General features: G+C 41.7%; 1 protein-coding gene across 1 annotated transcript in view; it reads right to left on the minus strand.

Annotated features, from left to right (window-relative positions):
• EML6 (echinoderm microtubule associated protein like 6) overlaps nucleotides 1-16,918 on the minus strand; it is a 443,186-nt gene extending 426,268 nt beyond the window's left edge. Inside the window, exon 1 of the mRNA XM_006873534.1 lies at nucleotides 16,722-16,918. Within this exon, the coding sequence (XP_006873596.1) occupies nucleotides 16,722-16,918 (197 nt within the window). The remainder of the gene's footprint in view (nucleotides 1-16,721) is intronic.
• Between the last annotated feature and the right edge of the window lie 4,787 nt (nucleotides 16,919-21,705).

Raw genomic sequence — 21,705 nt, forward strand, 5'->3', positions numbered from 1 at the left:
AGGCCACTTCAGACAACACGAACTGGGCTGAACGAATGGGAAGCATTACTATGGAAAGGACATGTTCCAATTATCCGTGGGATGACGGCATAATGGGGATGAGAGGGAGGGAGTGACCAGGGACTCAAAGTTTCCTGCTTGGCTATGTCATCTTTGTGGCCTTCATATGGCCATTCAACCACTAAGATCTGAACACGTCCATTTAATTGAACTAGCCTCACTGTTCTCCTACAGATTATACAGAAATCCAACTGACCTTCTGTGAAGAAAGTAAGTCTAAAACCTCCTAGAGTGGATATCTCTTCCATTATATTTTTTGTCATATGGACTAGACACTGAGTTTTTACTCAAGGCCTGAAGAATGACTTTTTGAATACATTGTCAGCAGGCCACGCTCTCACATAGATAAACATGGCCCAGCCAAACTGATGGCATTCATTTCTACAATGCAGAATAATAGTCCTGGAAGGCTTTTTAACCGGGAAGCAATGTCTGTAACAATACCTCTTACTGTCCAAAAAAAAAAAAAAGAGATAGAGTCTGTTAGCAATAGAAGTCATTAAGCTGAGATGACAGCGTACTACCACTGCAGCATAAAACCCACCAGAGTGTGAGCAAAATATACACAAGAGATGTAAAGCTAAAAGGAAATGACCCTTGGAAATTCTAACTACTATAACAGAAAAAAAGTTTAAAACCCAGAGGAAAATAATCATTCAGAGGATTTATGCAGTAAAAGTAATTCATCAGTGACCTCCTTACTGCTAAGTCTACTAAGCCCTTTCCCATATTTACCATGCTTTATGGATACGGTTATAGGTCTCCTGTCTCAAACTCTCTCTGCTCCTGGCTTTCAGGGCCCTCCACTTGCCTGGTTGCCCAGGTCCCCAACGCCTATCACAATGCCTGGCACAAAGGAAGCATGCAAAACATTTTTGTTCCTCTAAGTCAGAGGTTTTTAACCTTGGGTCCTTATATCCCTGCTGAACCAGTAGCTGGGGTAGGATATCATGTTTGGTAAGGTGGAGGGTCAGAGAAAAAGAGAAAGAGCCCCAATGAGATGATGGCCAAGTGGCAGCATCGATGGACTCAAGGGTGGCAACAGTACTGTGGTTGGCCTAGGATCAGGCAGTGTTTCATTCTGCTGTGCATAAGGTCACTATGGGTTGGTACCAACTTGATGGCACATGACAACAACAACAGAATTCAGGATTCATGAACTGAGATTGACCAAAAATTATAACTTTTAGAAATTGAGTGTTTCCTACCTTTCAAAAACTACACACCAACCACAATAGGATTAGCTGTACCTGTAACTTTGCAACTAAAAGAAACCCCAGATATTTTCATACTACCTCATAGCTCTGGTAGCGTAGTGGTTACGAATCGGGCTGCGAACCTTAAGGTCAGCGGTTCGAAACTACCAGCCGCTCCGCGGGAGAAAGATGAGGCTTTCTACTCCCGTAAAGATTTACACCCTCGGAAACCCTGTACAGGGTCACTATGGGTCGGAACCGACTCGACGGCACTTAACAACAACAACAACAACATAGCTGTTGTGGGTATCTTAAAACATCATGCATACGTATCACTATTTCAAATTATAGCAATTATTAGACATGGCAGACCTCTCAATGGTACATGTTAATGAAGAAGCACATTTAACATCACATCACAGTAAAAGCATGTTTTTATGACTATATTTTAATATAGTTTTCTTTATAATCCTGTGTATATCTTGTACTATGTGCATTAGAAAACATTCTAGGATAGTAGGAATGTAAATTGACACAGACACTCTAGAAAACTGTTTAACATTACTTAGCAAAGCTAAGCATATGTATACCCTATACTCCAGCAATACAACTACTAGCTGGAATTGCATATACATATATGTTCACCTGTACTAGAATATTCATTAACAACCAAAGGAAAGTAGCAACAATCCAAATATCCATCAACAGTAGAATGGATAAATTATAGTGTTTCCACTGAATTAAAATACAGAACTAAGAGTGTAGAAATGCAGATACAGCTCACAAACATGATATTAGATACTTGTAACGTTTGGAATCCTGGTATGGCACTGCAGGCTAATGTGCTGGACTGCAAGGTTGGTTTAGAACTGTAAGGTCAGCAGTTCAAACTCACCAGGTGTTCCTCGGAAACCCTAAACAGAGTCACTATGAGTTGGAACTAACTCCAAAGCACTTAACAACAACAACATAGTGTAGCATTAGGCAAGCTATTGTATGCTGGGAAGGAAAGAATAGAGGTAACCTTTGTACAGCTATTTCCATCCTGTTGTTCACACTCCTTCCTCTACTTCCTTTCCACCAGATTGCCAAATTGCTCTTCATCCTTTAAAAGTCACTTCCTCCAGAAGATTAACCCTTGATCCACACTGCTGTACCTTTGAGTGAAATTCTTCTGAGTCAGAAATGACTTAAATTGATTTAGAGATAGCAGGTTGCTGCTGCTGCGTTTTTAACTACCACTGAATTGGTTCCAACTCATAGTGACTCTGTATAGGGTTTCCAAGGAGTGACATTGACCTTGGGGTTAGTGATCCAGTGCTTATTCTACAGTTACACAAGAGCCAGCAGGTACTACTACCTTAAATTTCTCTGCAGACATCTGGACTTTATTTCTCTCCCACAAACATTTCATCACATTTTCAAGTTGCTTAAAGGACGACTGTATTTCTTAAATTCATAGGGAAACAAAGATTTTCTGTACAAAGCAATTTTTAAAAATTTCAAGTCCAAGAAATTCAAAAGCAATTTCATTCACTGTAAGATCCATGGAAGTTTCTCAACAGAAAAACTGCAGGGCTTCAACTTCTGCCTTTTCTATATGCACCATGAGAGCAATACAAAGACGACACCAAATAAAAGTTGGTATCTGACTTAAGAGTAATGCAGTAAATGGTCATTATTTGCCATTTTAAAATTGTTTTTAGAAAAATTCTGAAACCTATCTTTCAGTACCATATGAGTATATGCGTATGTATGAATTCTCTGAAAACCCCATTCCTATTTTCCTTGTTCCTTCCAAATGCTCAGATATAAAGACCAAACAACACATAAGAATGTTTTATGTACCTATGGCACTGCAGGATAATGCACTGGACCACAAGGTCAGTTTGAACCACAAAGATGGTAGTTCAGACCCACCAGCTGCTCCTTGGAAACCCTAGACAGGGTCATTATGAGTTGGATTCGACTCAATGGCACTTAACAACAACAACGTCCAATATACTAGCTGTTCTGTGGGAGAAAAATAAGGTTTTCTGCTCCCATAAAGATTTAGTCTCAGAAACCCTATATAGGATGTCACTATGAGAAGGAATCAACTCAATGGCAGTGGATTTGTTTTGTTTTATATCAGTCCTGGTGTGGTGCTGTGTGTTACTGTGATGGACTTCAGTAAGTTTGAACCACAAAGTCAGCAGTTCAAGCTCACCAGCCACTCCGCGGAAACACTATACAGGGTCACTATGGGTTGGAACTGACTCAACAACACTTAACAACAACAACATCGTGTGGTTTATGCTTAAGACAAGGAGCTAGCCATGGGATATACCCATAAACTCACCTGAGCAGGGAAATGTGTAAGTCAACAAATACCACACGTGACAACTCCCTAAGAGAGGTATTTGCACAATGGCCTGAAAGCATAGAGGAAGGAGGGCCTAAACCAGTCTTGAACTGTCAGAGATGAAGGTACATAGTGAAGAAGACATTTGCATTGAGATTGTAAGAAGAGAAGCCCTATGTAAGTAAGAACTGAGGGGTCATTTCAGGCAACCATAGTGGCTTGTGAAGGGTGAGGGTATGCAAAACAGAATGCTAGGTTCAGGAAATTAACAAGGAGTTTGATGTGGCTGGAGGATTATTATGTAAAGAAAGGACTTCAGGCTAGACAATGAGCCAGAAACCAGAATACAATTGGTCTAAGAGGCCATGCTAAGGGAGTTTGAACTTTCTACTGTAGGAAGTAGGGAGGCTTAAGAGTGGAAGATTGGTTTTCAAAACCATCCATGATTCACTTGTGCAATTTTTTACTAACAGCCATGGCTGATATTCAGCAAGAGTACACCTACAGTTGTGCCATTTAAAGTATGGACAGTTTTCTTCACCAGCTGATAAAGATCTGCTGCCCCCCAAGTCCCACTTCCCTCACCTGGCAGGCACACCCATCCTAGGAAGCCTCCTATTAGCACTATCTGGTGCCTGCTAGCATCATCTCTCAGCCCACCCCCATGCTCCTCAGTCCCCCAGATCAAAGCTGGGAGACAGCAACCTTAGTAGAAGCATGGTACTCAAATGGGCAAATGATACCCATCTGGTTCCCCAAATTGGCCAGTGACCACTGACCAGCACTCCTTAGTTACTATCTCATGAGAACTAAAATGTTACACATCACCAGTATTTTGAATATATGTTTGTTAATATGCCTTTCCTTACTTTTTCTTGATTCAGTACTTCTCACCATTATCATCTCTTTTCATCAAAAAGCATTTGCCTCAGTGTAGTTATTGGTCTCTCCTTGTGCAGAAGAAAGAAGAGCAATTAAGAATTGAAGAGGCTTGGAATCAATTAGTCCAATGGATTAATGGAATATGTGAACATCAGTCTCCATGACTTTGAGACAAGAAGAACTAAATGGTGCCTAGATACCACTACCAACTGCCCTGAAAGAGATCACATTAGAAGGTCCCGGAGAGAGTGAGAGGAAATGTGAACAAAACTCAAAATTATTTTTTTTTAAAAACCAGGTTTACTGATCCGAAGGGGACTGGAGGAATCTGAAACTGTAGCTCTCCATCACCTATTAGGTCTGAAAAGGAACTCAACCTTGTGGCCCAATTTTCAACCAAGCAGTAGGGAGATTTTTTTGGGTGGGGGGGACAATACTAGCAAAGTATACTCACCATGAAATGGTCAGTATTCAAAATTAAAAGGGCAACATTTTCCTAAGGACAAAGTTCAAAAGGAATAGGAAGGTGGGTCAAATGCAAATAAGAACCACAGGGAAGAAGCCAGATAACTGCTGATGCATGGAGAAGATTGTAAACATGGAAATAAAACAAAGTGTATGATTTGTTGAATGTGACTCCTCTTTTAATCTACCTCTTGGAGGAGAGTTACCAGTCATTCCTTCTCAGTTCATATTCTCCTTATTAGGCTATCCCTTAGAAGGGGCAGTCCTTTGAAACATAATTCCACCCCTCAATCTCTTGGCTGGAAATTTGGAATGAACATTCAAAAGACTGAATCAGTTGGCTATGTAGGAGCAAGCTGGAAAGTCACGTGTGCTGATGGGTCCAGACGGCCCAATTTGGGGAGGCTAGCTACAAAATGAATCAATGAGTCAGGAAGCCAGTCTGCAGCCAGAGGAAATCAAAGCATCTGTTACCTGAGAAAAGACATGTGAGTTCTTGTGATGCATGGGGACACTTGCAAAAGATAAATAGGAAGAGACTAGATGCCCATTGTGCAGTGCCTGAGAGGGTGGTCATACATGGAGTCCCAAAAATATCTCTTGTCATTTTATAATTCCTTCCTTAATTGTGGTTCTTTGAGAGGATTTCTTGAAACTGACAATCCTTGACTTAGAAGACATCCATCATTCACAGGTCATTGTATTCTTATGTGTAAGACTAATTCACAGTGAGCACAGAATAATGTTCAATGACATTTGTGAAATGGAGTTAAACTAAACAAGATCTAAGCTGCTGTTTCAAAAGCCACAGAATAATTCTTTGAGCAACCTATTTATGTACCTACTAGTCTTTACGGGAGCAGAACACCTCATCTGTCTCCCATGGAACCCCTGGTAGTTTTGAATTGCTGACCTTGAGGTTGCCAGCCAAGGTCAGCAGTTCAAAACTACCAGCAGTTCTGCGAGACAAAGATGAGGCATTCTGCTCCCATAAAGATTTACAGCCTTGGAAACCCTGTGCAGGGTCACTATGAGTCGGAACTGACTCCACGGTACTTAACAACACCAACAAGTAGAGGCGGAAGGAGCTCTGTAGTGTAGTGGTTACATAGTGGTTATCAGGCTGCTAATCTCAAGGTCAGCAGTTCAAAACTACCAGTGGTTCCAATGGGAGAAAGATGAGGCTTTCTGCATCTTTCAGAAACTCTACGCTGGGTTGCTATAGGTCGGAATCGACTCAACAGCACCTAACAACAACAGTCCAGGGGGATATTTTTTCATCTCATGGTGGAAAAGCCAGGCCAGCCACTCCCCTCCTCCATGCTGATGGGAAAGGAAATGGTAGAGAGCTGGTGAGCAAACTGAAATCCCTTAGCTTCTGGGTTGAAGTCCTTCAGGTATTTGCTTACTAATGGGAAAAGAAAGGAACTGGTATAGGGGTAAAGGCTAAGGGACAGTCTCTCTCATCATTTCCTCTACTTTCCTTATCCCTCTCCTATCAGCTGCTTCAATGAATGTTATTCATTGACAAGGGCACCATCTGAAAATTCATTTTTAAAAAGCCAGAATATTTCAGAGTTAACAAAGCCTACATCTCTAAATCAGTAGTTACTAAACACTGCACTACCTCCTCAAAGTATAAATGACTGCATTCTATAAACATACATAAAATTATATATTCTTGCTGTTGTTGTTGTTACATACCATTGAGTTGGTTCCAACTCATAGCTACCCTGTGTAGGGTTTCCAAGAAATGGCTGGTGGGTTGGAACCATCAACCTCGCAGTTAACCGTCTACTGCCTATCCTACAGTGCCACACCAGGACTCCTTAGTAGGATTTAATAGCATCTTTATGAATACAGGCTGCTACCAAAGCTTCCAACTTCTATGTTAATCTTTTCATGGTTGTAGCCATTCCTGGGTCCCCCAAAACTCAGCATCTTCTATATGAAAGAATACACTCCTGCTAGGAGGACTCAATATTCTGGTGCTATCTGACAATGTTCCACTGCAATTCGGTGACTAAGCATTCAGAAAGCCTGTCTCTCCTTCTTCCTAGTCTCTTAGTCTGGAAGCTCAGCTGAAACCTGACCTCCATGGGTGACCCAATTGGTATTTAAATACCAGTGGCATAGCTTCCAGAATCACAGCACAACAAACTGACAGACAAGTTGTAGTCTCTCATACTTTGGACATATTACCAGGAAAATGACATCATACTTGACAAAGTGGAGGGTCAGTGAAAAAGAGGAAGACCCTCAATGAGATGGATTGGCACAGTGACATCACCAATGGGCTTCAACTGTAGCAACAATCATGAGATTGGCACAGGACCAGGCAGTGTTTCATTCTGTTGTGCATAAGGTTGCTGTAAATCGGTAATGACTCAACAGTACCTAATAACAACAACAAGGAGGATTTAAAACTGTAGATATCTAAAACAATTCGGCGGGGAAAGAATACTCTTTTCAACAATTTTGAGACAACTGAATATTTGCCAGCAAAAGAATAAAGTTTTGTCATTAACTCATCGCATAAAAAAAAATTAACTTAATTGGATCATCAACCTAAGTGTAAGAATGAAAATGATAAAACCTTTCAAAGAAAACATAGGAGTAAAACTTTGTGTGATTGTATTAGGCAATGGTTACTTAGCTATGACACTAAAATTACAAGTGAAAGAAGACAAAATAAATACATTAGACTTTGTTAAAATAAAAAAAATAAATAAAAATCTTTTGTGCTTCAAAGGACACTATCAAGAAAATGAAAAGACAAGCCAATCACAGAATGATAGAAAAAAAATTGCAAATTCTGGACTTGTATCCAGAATATATAAATAAGTCTTACAGTTCAACAACAAAAGAAAAATAATCCAATTAGAAAATGGTCAAGGGATTTGAATGGACATTTATCCAAAGAAGATTACTAATGGCCAATATATTTATGAAAAGGTGATCAACATCATTAGTCATCAGGGAAATGCAAATTAAAATGATTATGAGATGCAACTTCACGCATTAGGGTAGATATAAATTTTTGGGAAAGGAGCTCTGGTAGCATAATGGTTACGAATCGGGCTGCGAACAGCAAGGTCAGCAGTTCGAAACTACCAGCTGCTCCGCAGGAGAAAGATGAGGCTTTCTGCTCCCATAAAGATTTATAGCCTTGGAAATCCTGTACAGGGTTGCTATGAGTCAGAATCGACTCCACGGCACATAACAACAACAACAACAACAATTTTTCAGGAAAGGACTGTAACAAGAGTTGGCAAAGATGTAGAGAAATCATAATACTCATACATGACTGGTGGGGTGACAAAATGATGCAGCTGCTTTGGAAAACAGTTGAACTGTTTCTCAAAATGTTAGATACAGAGTTACCATATGACCAAGCCATTCTACTCCAAGTACATACCCGAGAGAACGAAAAACATATTCACACAAGAGCTGTAGACACATCTTTCCACTACCTACACCACTCCAGAGACAAGCTGATCATCTCCTTAACTTACCCTAGTAGATGTCTCCTTGGTTCTTTCTGGGAAGAAAAGTACACTTGGCTAGGTGCCAACTTACAGAAACCAAAACAATTCACATATTCATACTAATAAAAGTCTGTTTCACTGGGCTGCATCCTTTGAATTGAAAAACAAAAACACTGTCCCACTGAGATAAGAAGCAAACCCAATGGACCCCCTAAAATCTTGCAGCTTAAACAGTGGTCTGTGGACCCGTATCCCTTACTTTCCCTGGCAGCTTAGAGACGCAAAATTACAGACCTCACACCAGACCTACTGACTCACCATTTGGAATTTAGCAATGTCACACGTGACTCCTATGCACAATAATATTTGAGAAGCAGTGCTTGTTCTAAAATACTGCAATTACATTTATGACCAACCCATATATGGTGAACTCGAGTTAAACCTACAGGAGGAGCCCAGCTGTTGAAAGTATGTGGTCTGCTGGCTACAGGGTAGCAGCTATCTCTGTGGTTCTCATCTACCAATGGAGGAGTCACACTTAGAAGCAAAACCAAGGGAGTCAAGTCTTTCCAGAAGCTTTCTTTTCACACTGGCAAAAGTAACTCTCACATTACAAAGGTGTTTAGCTCCACATACTTGGGGATTATTTAAGAGAGACTTTAAGCAGAAACTGATGAGATGCTGCCATGGGAACCATTTTTCACTTGTCACAATGTAATCTACGTAACCAATTGACCATTACTGTTAGGACTAGTGTAGTGGTTACGAGTAGGTCTGCTAATCTCAAGGTCAGCAGTTTGAATCTACCAGCTGCTCTGCAGGAGAAAGATGAGGCTTTCTGCTCCCTCTACAGGATTGCTGAGTCGGAACCAACTCAGTGACACACAACCATCATCAGTATCATTCTTTATAAGATAGTCTAGTCCAGTGCAATGTTCTTTAAGCAGTGATCTATTTTATAATAACTACATTTTCAAAATAAAAATGGGCTTATATTTCTGAATTAAAAATTGAGACCCATGGTATGACAAGGACAAGTTTACCCATGGCAATAAATGAATGGAATATTTGTGACTGTCTGGGGAAATCAAGGACAATAGGCACTAATGACCTGAGTGAAAATTATGATCACGTTGGTCATCCTCTGGGTATCTACTTCAGAAATCTAGATACACTGAGTTCTTTTCCACTCTAGATCTTTCTCAAGTAACCTCTCCTCTACCATCACATCTTCACCTTCTGCCTTCTAGTCATCTTTCAGATCTCAGTTTAAATGCCATCTCTCCAAAGAGCTACTCTGGAAATCTTATCCTACACCCTCATCCAAACTATTTCCTTTCTATGATCATTTCCTTCTCAGCACTCATCCCAATCTATATTCCTCTTATTTTCTTGTCTATTGGTCTCCTTTACTAGAATGTAAACTTGAAGGGGGACTTGCTGTGTTCACTACTGAATCCCTTGCATCTGGTACACTGTAGATGTTAAATAAGTTTTTGATGAATAAAAAAAAAAAATGAGGAAGAATAAAATGTACTTGTTTTAGAGAATAAAAATCACTAAATAAACTTGGGCTTAATAATAATAAGACCATTTATGAACAGACCACAAGCTTTCAACAAACGCTTTGGCTCCATGCTCTTGCCAAGGAACAGAATAAGCGGGACCCAATTAACTCAGTGAGACTGTCCCATTAAGCGACTCTGCTTAAATTCCTTTACTTCTCAGTGAAGGGACAAGTCAATACTTAACACAGAGCCACATCTGTTAAGTGAGAAGCCTATTTCTCAGGACTGGGCATGGAAAATGCAGTGAGTTGACATACATATAATATATCTGGTAAAAAGCAGACATTCAACTCTACAGGTTTGATCCTTTATTAAAGTTACTTCCCTTATTCAATCTGGCCAAAGGACTAAAGATAAAAATCACATCTCCAAGTCTTCATGTGAATCTGTTTGGTGCTGTAGGATAAATACTAGACCACAAGGTCAGTTTGAACCAAAAGGTCAGTGGTTCAACCTCACCAGCCACTCACTGGATACCCTAAATAGGGTCACCATGAGTCAGAACCGACTCAACCTACACCACTTAACAACAACAACAACAGGCTTTTAGCTGTTAGATAATCCTCTTCAGATTCAATCAGTTGAATTGCATTTTCAACACCCGATTCTTTCAACCATGTCACAATTTACTTAAAAAATAAACATCTCTAGCAGATCATTGTTCCAAAATGTATTTGGACACTACCATTTTTAGACTAAGTTCTAGCAATCTACTTCAATACTATTGAGTAAAGCACAGGATTAATAGACAAACAGATTAATAAACAGAATTCAAAAGGCAAACGGTTTACTAAGTACTTAGTAAGTGATATGGACCACAGTGAAAAAAATTAAAATATCTGTAAGGCAGTGAAACAATAGCTTTGGGCTTTGGAATTTGACTGAGTGGGATTCGGAAACCCTTTGCAGAGTCTCTATGAGTCAGAACTAACCCCACAGCACTTAACAACAACTGTCTGCTAGGTGGTGACCATGCCAAGATCCTTAATCTCTTTGTGTCTAGGTTTCCTCAACAGTAAACTGACATTAATGACAGTAACTTCCTCATGGGGTTACTGAGGGATGGATGAGATAAATCTGTATATGCATTTAACTTGGAGTCTGGCATTCTAGAAATGCTAGCTCTGGCTATATTATGATATAGTCTCAGCCTCAAGAACCTTTTGTACACTTACAAATGAAAATACTCTGAATAAAAGAATAGCACTAAAAGATATATACTAACTAAATAAGCAGCAGTTGCCACAAAAGAAGCACAAATTTAGGAGTAGAAGAAACCTGTTCTCCCAACAATGGTAAAAAGTCTCATGGGAGACGCGATACAGACCTCGGTGGGCCATGCAGGTTATAAATACAAACAGGTTCCATGTGGTAGGCACTTACTAATTATCAAACACTTTCCATAAGCTCCCACAACAAACCACAAGGTTGCTGTTGTTAAGTGTCCCTGAATCGGCTCCAACTCATTGTGATCCAGTAAAGGGCTTCCAAGGAGTGCCTGGTGAGCTTGAACCTTGCAGTTCACACTTACCTTGTAGTCCAGCGCATTAACTCACAGCACCACACCAGAACTCCTGGGTGTTGCTGTTGTTAGGTGCCATCCAGTCAGTACCGACTCATAGCGACCTTATGCACAGCAGAACGAAACACTGCCCAATCCTGGGCCAACCTCACTACTGTTGCTACGCTTGAGTCGATCCATCTTGATTGCCACTTGGCCAATCCATCTCAGTGGACTCCTGGTTGTTGTTGTTATATTGTTAAGTGCCGCCGAGTCACTTCCAACCCATAGCAACCCTGCATAGGGTTTCCAAGGAACGACTGGTGAGCTTGAACCACCGAGCTTGTAGTTCGTTTGAATGTGCAGTCTGGCACATTAACTCACAGCGCCACATCAGGACTCCTGGTAGACACCTATAAAACCCCACTTTATAGATGAGAAGCTGTCTATTGATAAGATAACTGAGACTCAAGAGAGTTTTGTGGCAGATCTGATTTCACATTCAGATCTGACTTTACCAAAGCCGTGCTCTGTCTGGGGGATAATGAGGAGGGAAATCAATCAAATCATCCTAGTATAAAGCAGGAAAGCACAGGCAATTTTATATAGCAAGTGAGAAGCAAACAATTGATGATTTTTCAAAAAAGGAAAAGAAACAGATGAAAAGTGGCTTATGGCCAGACAGAATGGAAGGCTAAGGAATTAGGACATCAGCCTGCAGCAACAAGGAATCATTGTTGTAGTTTTGGGATGTGTGTGTGTGTTTGTGTGTATGTGTGTGTTTAACTGAATACTATCACTACTTCCCTCGGAAACCTTATACAGGGTCACTAAGAGTCAGAACTGATGTGGTGGCACACAACTACTTCCCTGGAGTCCTGAGTGTGGTGCTATAGGATAAGCACTTGACTGCTAACCACAAGGTTGATGGTTCAAACCCACCCACAAGCCACTCCTAAGAAACACTACTAGGGTCACTGTGAGTCAAAAATTAGTTGATAGCACTTAACAATAACAACACTACCTTAACTAGGAGTGTTGGTGTGATGTTGTAGGATAAGCACTAGACTGCTAACTGCACTCAGAACCCTACACGGGGTTGCTATGAGAAGAACTGACTCAACAGCACTTAACAACAGCACTACCTTAACTGAGTGCTGGTGTAGCGTTGTAGAATAGGCACTGAACTGCTAACTGCAAAGTTGGTGATTCAAACCCACTCGCCACTCCTTGAAAACCCTATGAAAGGTCACTGTGAGTCGGAACCAATTCGACAACAACTTACAACCCTTAACTAAGACCATTTATTGAGCACCAAACTAAGGGCTGGAGTCCTGGTGTGGCACTGCAAGATAAGCACTGTACTGCTAACCACAAAATCAACAGTTAAAACCTACCAACGGCTCGTTGGAAACCTTATGTAGGGTCCCTATGAATTGGAACAGACTTGATGGCACTTAACAACAACAACAGTAAACAAAGGACCAGGCCCAAGGCTAAACCTTTACATACATTATTTCTACTATATTTCTGGAATTATAACAACTCTGTAAATTGAGTACTGTCACACCATTTCACAAATAAAGAAGGCCCTGAGAGGTTAAGCCCTTCGCACAAATGCTTCCAGTAAAGGACAGAGCAGGGTTCATACCGGAGCGTGTGTGAGGTCAAAGTCAAAGGAGGGCTGCAGCACTCCCTGACAAGAGAGAAGAAAATGGTGGCAATGAACTAGTCAGAAGCAATGTAGGGATTCAGTCAGGAGATGAACTGGAGTACTTGAAAATGGAAGAGAAATGGCAGAGAGCAAATGTGTTCATGACCTTTTCTTACATTTACTCCGTGTCTTTGTCTTGTTCTGCTACCTGAAGTGGAAACCAAGTTGGTAATTATTCCAGTCTCTGTCATTGCACTGGCCTTCAAGTCTTCATCTGAGCACTCTTGTTAGCCCAATAGCAAACACTGCCTTAAGTACTGACAGAGCCCTTCACAGTATTACCAAGCCTGAAATATGGAATCATCCTCTAATCTGTTATCTGTATTGAAGGGCAACCATTCAGGAGACTAAAACTAAGTCTCCACATCCAATAAATCACATTATGGTATACATACCAACATTCTAGAAAATCTGCCTTAAATACATTGCCTGTCAAAGCAGCAAGACACATATGCTGAGCTCTAATGAGCTCTGCCAAATCCTACATGATTATTAAGGACCATCACAATCTGAGAGATCGCACTGTTTTATAAAACGGAGTGTGTTTTCAATATTTCTCGGGCTGCCTTCTAGTCAATACTCTAAGCCATGCTGCACAAAATAAAGCAGTAGGAAATGTATACTTTATAAATACATCCTTCAAACTAATGCAAAAGCTAACTACCAAGTAGACTATTACTTTTAGTATTTGATGGAATCAAGAGTTAGAAATGTTAACATTTATGTCATGATTCCACCAAATCCAAAATAGTTCTGCATTAAAACCTTACCCAGAGTCTTCCTTTCTCAGTGAAAAACTTCAATATTTCAAGTGAGAAAACAGTACTATACTGGGACATACAGAAAACAGTTGAAATTCATAAGGACAAAGAGTCTAATGTTCTTACCTATCTCTACAATTACTAAATAAATATTCTCAAAAGTTTACAGTGTTAAATTCAAATGGCACTTAACAACAACAACATCAATGTTTCTGGGAATAAAATTATCAAAGAAATGGCACTACAGAGCTCCACATAATAAGGATAAAAACAAACAGGTTTTTCTGCATTGCTATCCCCAGAAAAAGATATTTTTACATATAAAATAAAGCAAAGTAACAGCACATTTTAATTTTACAGATGAAAATCACACAGTGATCTGAGGTTTATGTTTTTTAATCTGCTTGACTTTAATTTTATTTCCATGTGAAAAAACATAAAGACATATTAAAGACTTTTGCTTACCTGTATATACTTAGACCCAACCAAATATTGTAGAAAATTTGGCAATAAAGTCCTTTCTCAGAAGGTGGGCTTCTACTATGGCATTATTTAGCATAAAAAAATAACTACCTTAACAAACAGACCAGAAGTTATCCTTTTTTTTCTCCCTTTTCATTAATTGAAACACCCTGCAAACCCACTTATACGTACAACTTCATTCACCTTTTCTTCATATTGGAGTGTTTCTTTAAACCATCCAAGCCAGATATCTTCACATCCCACTAGTCCTGCTGCCAGTCATAACAACCGTTTGCTGCAACTCCACCCTTTTCCCACCTTCATTCTCAACATGGCATTGTTTTCCCCCATTAATGAAAGAATTAGGATTTCAGATCCTGAAAGCAGTTCAATGAACTGTCATGGTACTATTACTTAATTCCCCCCCATACCCCCTGGGGAATTTTCTGTTTAACTGCAACTGTCTCCCTTCCCCCAGAGGACTAGGGCTTATTTTGATGTTGTAATGGAAAGCACTGCATGAAGACAGACAGAGCAAAACATACTGGGTTTAAATTTTTAAACATCTAACCTTTTCACAAGCCATTGTTCATCATTTGCACCTGTGACTTTAATAATTAGCCTGGCAATTAAAGAAGCAAAATCTCCAGGACTAGGACTAGTAAAGATGCCCCAATCACAACCTATTGCCTATATGCTAAAAGAGAAAACTATGTTGGCATATGTGACATGAACAAAGTTTTATCTCTCAGTTCTCCCAAATACTGAGAATCGTAGAGCTCCTAGTATCTAAAAGCTTCATTATCTAAAGCATTTTAAACATACATGCTATTGTATTTTCAAACACAATTCAAATAACAATTTTTCAACTTACAAAATATTATTTTTTAAAAACAGGCTTCAAACCATAAGCACAATACTAGAGGGGGGGAATAAAAAGAGTTCATCTTTTAAATCAGTCTCCCCACTTGAGAAATTTGGACCATAAACACTATGCCATATTACAGCACTTAACCATTTATTTCATGATAAAAAGCAAACAGCGCAGAGGTTGCGATACCCTGATAATGTGATGAAAGTTGTTTTGTATAAAGAATGCATGCAGGTGTGGAAGTACAAACATGGTTTCTCTCTGCTGTCCATTCTAAGGAACTCATATCCCATGTGGGCTGAGACTCCCATATCATGGAAATCTTAACAGCCAAAGACTGAACAGGATTCCCTGTGAAGACCATCTGTACCACACCTTGTTTGGGCACACAAGAATCTGAGAAAGGAAAATATGTCTGGTACAAGACGAGATGATAAGAATCAAAACCAATGCCCCCCCCACACACACACATACAATTTAATGGGGAGGGTCCCTAAAATGGCTATTCAACACACTGTGTTCTTCTATTAGTCATGGTCATCTACCACCAGAAGTTGGTCATTCTGTGAGGTGGCTGGTAGGATTTTGTAGTCCAGCACCTGCCAGCCTTTTATAACCACACTAATGTGGAAAGGAGTGGGGTTGGGGATGGGGAGGCGGCAGAGTGGTTAAGAGTGATCAGCTACACTTTCAACCAAAGGTCAGAGCCATCCAGTCCATCAGGAGCAGCAGTCTGCTCTCTAAAGATTTACAATCTTGGAAACTCTATAGTGTCTAGGGTTGCTATTAGTTGAAATGGGCTCCACAGAAATGGGTTTGGGGATGTTATGGAAGTATCCTTTTAGCAGAGAAATACGTGTCTTAAAATTAAGACACATTAGGAAAACTATTAGAAAAGAAACTCCATTAACCACTGCAGAAATTTCCCAGTTTCAAAGCATATGTGATGGAGATTCCAAATTACCTGTGGCAAAAATTCCTTTAGGGCTTTTTTAATACTCTTGCTGAGAAACCTGCTGAGAAGCATCCCAAAGATGATGCCCACGTCTCAGGTTACTACTGGTCCTACATTTACTTAGTTAGGGAGAGAACGGACAAGTGTTTGATAGTTACCCAGGATCCTTCATCCACTTGTAGCAGGAATGAACATCAAAAGCATCAAGGCATACAACTCCTTAGAGATTTCAAAGCTTCGGAGGAATAAAGAGACATCTCCTTTTCTACCTACACACACACCATTCTGTTTCTCCCTTTGCTTCTAAATCAGCAGTCCTTGTAATTCTATGCGGTTCCAGAGAGAATCCTTTATTCCACGGGAATCCGGATGTGACCCCGGGAAAGCCCAGTTCGTCCTCCCCACCACCGTCACCCATTCCAGCCTCCACAGTCAACCCCTTTCACCTCCTTACCTGATAATGTCGTCGTTGTGTCCCAAGAAGAATTTCTGGCTGTGCTCTCGGGTGCTGTAAACCACCCCGACCCCGGCCACAAAGTAGACCACTTCCTTGCCGGCTGTGTAGTACAGATTGTTGCGGCACTGGTGACCTCGGTACCCATATACCCACTCCAGCCGGAGCTGGCAGCTGGGAGCTGTCCGATCCGCCATGATAAGCCGACCCCGTTTGCCACGCTGGACCCCCGCGCGCGGGTCCACTGTTCCTGCCCGCCGGGATCTGTCCTCGTCAAGGCTCAGGCTGAGATGGACCTGCAGGAGCTCAGCGTGCAGCGCTGGGCGCTGGTATCCGCGGCGACGCACCGGCACAGCCCCGCGCGCCAACCGCCACCATCATCTGCTGCCGCCAGAGACAAGCTGCTGCCGCCGGTGCGCGGCCACCAGACCCCACAGGGCGCCCCGGCTCCTCTCCCCGGACGAGGCAGCTCCGGGGGTACAGGCGCCCGAGCGCGCGCGCGCGCCTCACTACACCTGTGGGCTTCGGTCCCCGAGAGAGGTTTGTGGGGGGATCAACCAGGCTTTTAAATCACAGATCTGCATATTCAAACACTGATTACACAGTTCGGGCACTTAAGTTTGCAACGCGCCAGGGCTTCACAGCGGGGTTTAGTCTGTGGCAGCTTTGATTTTACAGGGAACCCGGGTAAGCTTTGCCATCACCGTCCTTGAATCCGAAACGGACAGTCTATATCTAGGATGCGGGAGTGAGGAAGAAACAAATACATTTTTGTATAAATCACTCAATCCAAGAAAATGATACCCAAAGTAAACCAAGTTTTGTTTTTGTTTTTTTAATTTGTTCCCCTTTCTCCCTCCATTATCTATCTCCTTACTGGTATGAAAAATGTCCTAAATGCTGCTGGCTAGTGGTTGCTGATGATTTGAAAAAACATTATCTGTTTACGCCTGAAGTCCAGGCGAAAATGAAAAGGTCATTTGTGTGTGTGTGTGTGTGTGTGTGTGTGTGTGTAAAATTCGTGAAACCCGCTATTCACTGAGAAAACCTTAAAGAACTTAGCATCTCTCATTAATCAGCAACTCTAATCGCAGGCGTCATACAAGGTTTTCTGAATCGGAGGATACAAGGCACTCAGTGCAGTGAGAGGGAGGACAAATCACGCTACCTACAAACGCTCTCGGTCCAGAAGAAATTAAATAATTAACAAGTAGCAAAAATCGTAAGCTCTCCCCGAGGAAAGTCTGCGCCAACTAGGTGTTCCCAAGGGCTCCCTGGCCCCGCCTTTGCCTGACGTGAGCGGGGGGAGGTCAGCTGGGGTCTTCGAGGGTCAGCGGGTGCCCCAGCCCTCCGGGTATCTGCCGCCGCGGGTCCGAGAAATGCCAGCTCCAGGAACGCCCGGGCCGCGCCCCGCACTCCTCCCACCTCTGCCAACCTAGCCCGCGGAGCATCCCGCTTTTTCCGCCTCTAACCTCTGCTCGGAGCGGATGCTGCCAGCGCGTCCGGATCCCGCAAGGGCGGGCGAAATCCTCTTCCAGTCCTCCCCTCCCCGCCTCCCGCACCGAGGGATGGGCTTCGTCACTGGAGCGCGGCAGGAGACGGGTTCTTCCTACAGCAGGGGATCTAGGGGCGGGGCCACAGCGCAGCTTTTGGGGACCGTGGCAGCTGGTTACCAAGCGAGTTCTCCGCTCTTGGAAACGGCGACGCCCCAGAGGGCTTGGGCTGCCCCCTCCCTTTCTCTGCCCAGGTTGCCTCTTCCCTGGCGGATCCTGGAATGTGTAGTCATATGTCTGCCGACTCGTGCGAGGAGCGCATGGGATAGGACCACAAGTCCCAGGATTCCGCGCAGAGGGGTCGTAGAAAAGGCCGTTTGGGCGTTGCTGATGCCTGAGGTTCTCCGGGTGAGGGATTCTCATCAGGGGCGCGCCCTAGTGACCGAGGCTAGCTGCCGGCGTGCGTCCCTGTCTCTATGGCGATCAGCTAGGTTAGAGTGGAAATACTCACTGTCTACGCCCCAATCTCAGAATCTCTCCTGCACCAGCTCTCTCAGGGGTATTCCAGCCTACATCTTCATTTGAATCAAGTTTCCTACTTTTAGTTTTACATTGTATTCAGACAGACTCTAGCGTGTTGAGGTACAATGCTATCATACCAAGTTTGTAAAACTTTACCAGCATCTCCCTTTTCTTTCCCTTGACCTGTCTCCTTAAGTTGTTGTTTGTGTGCCATCGAGTCGGTTCTAATTCATAGCGACCCTATAAAAGAGTTTCCAATGAGCTGCTGGTGGGTTTGATCTGCGAACCTTGTAGTTAGCTTATTCTACAGTTGTTATGTGCTATGGTTCTACAGTTGTTGTTATGTGCTATGGGTCAGAATCGACGAGTCGGTTCCGACCCATAGCGACCCTCTACATGGTTTCCGAGGCTGTAAATCTTTACAGAAACAGAAAGCTTCATCTTTCTCCAGCGGAGTGGCTGCTAGTTTCGAACTGCTGGCCTTAAGGTTTGCAGCCTGATTATTAACCACTACGCTACCAGAGCTCTTTAGCGGTCTTGAATGTATTGAAAGTAGGAAGATGCTAAAGTCAGGAAGAATAATCTTTATCCTAAAAACTGGTGGCATTTCTCCTAACATCCCCCGAAGTGAACTATGAATCCCATATGTGTCTGCCACTCTGTTCTGAAGAAGCCGTTTTCAAATTGGGAACACAGCTGGCCTTTGGTAAGGCGAAGATTCCAAAAAATTCTAATGACTATGAGGCTGCAAAAGGATGATGAATTAGATATTGGAAACATGCCCTTTTCTTTCTACCCACTCAATATAATTGCTTATTCTGTTCTTCAACTACCTCAAGCTTTAATACTGTCCTCTGACCTAGTAGGAACACCTGGAAAAGAACTCTAAAAATGTAGAGGATGAGTGAGCAGTTGCTGCCTGCAACAGAGCTACCCTCAGACTAATGGAGAGGAAGTGAATTAGTCCCATTTTACTTGTTAAGGAAACAGAATTCTATAAATGTATGAAGTGGCATTGTGCTGTTGTTAGGTACCTTCCAGTTGATTTCTAACCATGTTGTTGTTGATAAGTTCCTTAGAGTCGATTAGCGACCCTGTACAGCGTTTCCAAGGAACAGCTAGAACCACGGATCTTGCAGTTAGTTCAAAGCAACTTTGCAGAGCCCACAACGCCACACCAGGACACCTTCCTAGCCATGTTGTTGTTGTGTTGAGTGCTGTCGAGTCGATTCCTACTCATAGCGACCCTCTGTATAGGGTTTTAGAGGAGCAGCTGGTGAATTTGAACCGCTGCCCTTGCAGTTCAAATGGTTTTGTAGTCTGGCGCATTAACCCACAGCGCCACACCAGGACTCCTTAGACATAGCAAAAATATAGATGGCCAATATTGCCGTGTTATAAAATTATGCCAAATGTTTTCTATAAGGACAATACATTCTGTATAGGAATTTTGATGAAGAAAAGCTTCCCCAGTTACAGTAAATAAGGAGGAAATTAAAAAGATATATAAAACTGAGATGGACAAAGATAAATATGCATTCTAGATCAATCTATGGAATAAACAAAAGGGAAAATGCAGAAAAACAGATTCAAAGAATGCTGAATAGAATTGCCCAGTTTGGTGCAAGAGAGAATTCATGTAAGTTATGAAAGACTGTGCTAAAAGATTAGGCTGTGAATAGAGCTAACTAGAGATTTGTACTAGATACGTAAAACAATGGCAAGTAATTGTTTTTTGAGGGGTTTTATTGTTTGTTTTAAGAAGGAAATTATGAGAAAAAAAAAAAAGGAGAATAAGAGTAGACCTGAGGTAGTGCCTGAACTATTATGGTAGAGGTGGAGGCTGGAGTTCAGAAAACCAAAACTAAACCAAACCTACTGCAATGAGTCCAGTCTGCCTCATAGCAACCCTATACAGAGTTTCTGAACTATAAATCATTACTGAGAAGCTGGTCGATCTGAATTGCTGACTTGGTTTTTAGGAGCCCAATGCGTAACCCACTACAGCAGCAAGGGTTTCTTTTGGGAAGGAGCATGTTCCAAAGAAAATACAAAAATCTGTGCCAAGAATCTCCTAAACAAGTACAAATGGATACAACATGACACATTCATTTCTTGTTATATTTAATACCATAACCAATGACCATCGTGCTACCCCAGATTGTACTTTCAGTTAAAGGAGTTGAGGAATAAATTCTGTCTCTGGCATTTGAGAAGTCACTAAATCCTCTGATTCTTAATCTCCTCATTTACTAAAGTATAACTGTTCCAACTCATAGCAACTCTCTATACAACAGACTGAAACACTGCCCAGTGTTGTACCATCCTCATAATTGTTGAAACCATGTGTCAATTCATCTAATTAAGGGTCTTCTTTTCCCACTAACCCTCTACTTTACAAGCATGATGTCCTTCTCCAGGAACTAATCCCTCTTAATAACATGTCCAAAGTAAGTGAGATGAAGTCTTGCCATCCTGCCGTCCAAAGGCCATTCTGGCTCAACTTCCAAGACAGATTTGTTGTTTCTTCTGTCAGTCCATGGTATATTCAATAGTGTTTGTCAACACCATCATTCAAATTCATTAAGTCTTCTTCAGTCATCCTTATTCATTGTATAGCTTTTGCATGCACAATAATGGTGAGAATGAAGAAAAATAATATATGTGTCGCAAACAGTTAATACATGTAAAGTGTTATGTTAATTACTATTGTTGTTGTTAAGTGCCATCAAGTTGATTCTGACTCTTAGCAACACTTTACAGGGTCTCAGGGGAGCAGCTGGTGGGTTTGCATCACTGATCTGTGGTTCACACTCCAGTGCTTATCTGACAGCACCATACCAGAAACCAGTTAATTACTATGAGTAATATATAGTAACAATTATACCTGTTTTCTGTTTGAAACCAGAATGAAATAAGGCTTGATAATACAATTTGAAAATAAGCAGTCCAGAAAAGCAAGAGTAAAA

This window comes from Chrysochloris asiatica, unplaced genomic scaffold (assembly GCF_000296735.1).
Source record: "Chrysochloris asiatica unplaced genomic scaffold, ChrAsi1.0 scaffold00245, whole genome shotgun sequence".
Taxonomy (NCBI): domain Eukaryota; kingdom Metazoa; phylum Chordata; class Mammalia; order Afrosoricida; family Chrysochloridae; genus Chrysochloris; species Chrysochloris asiatica.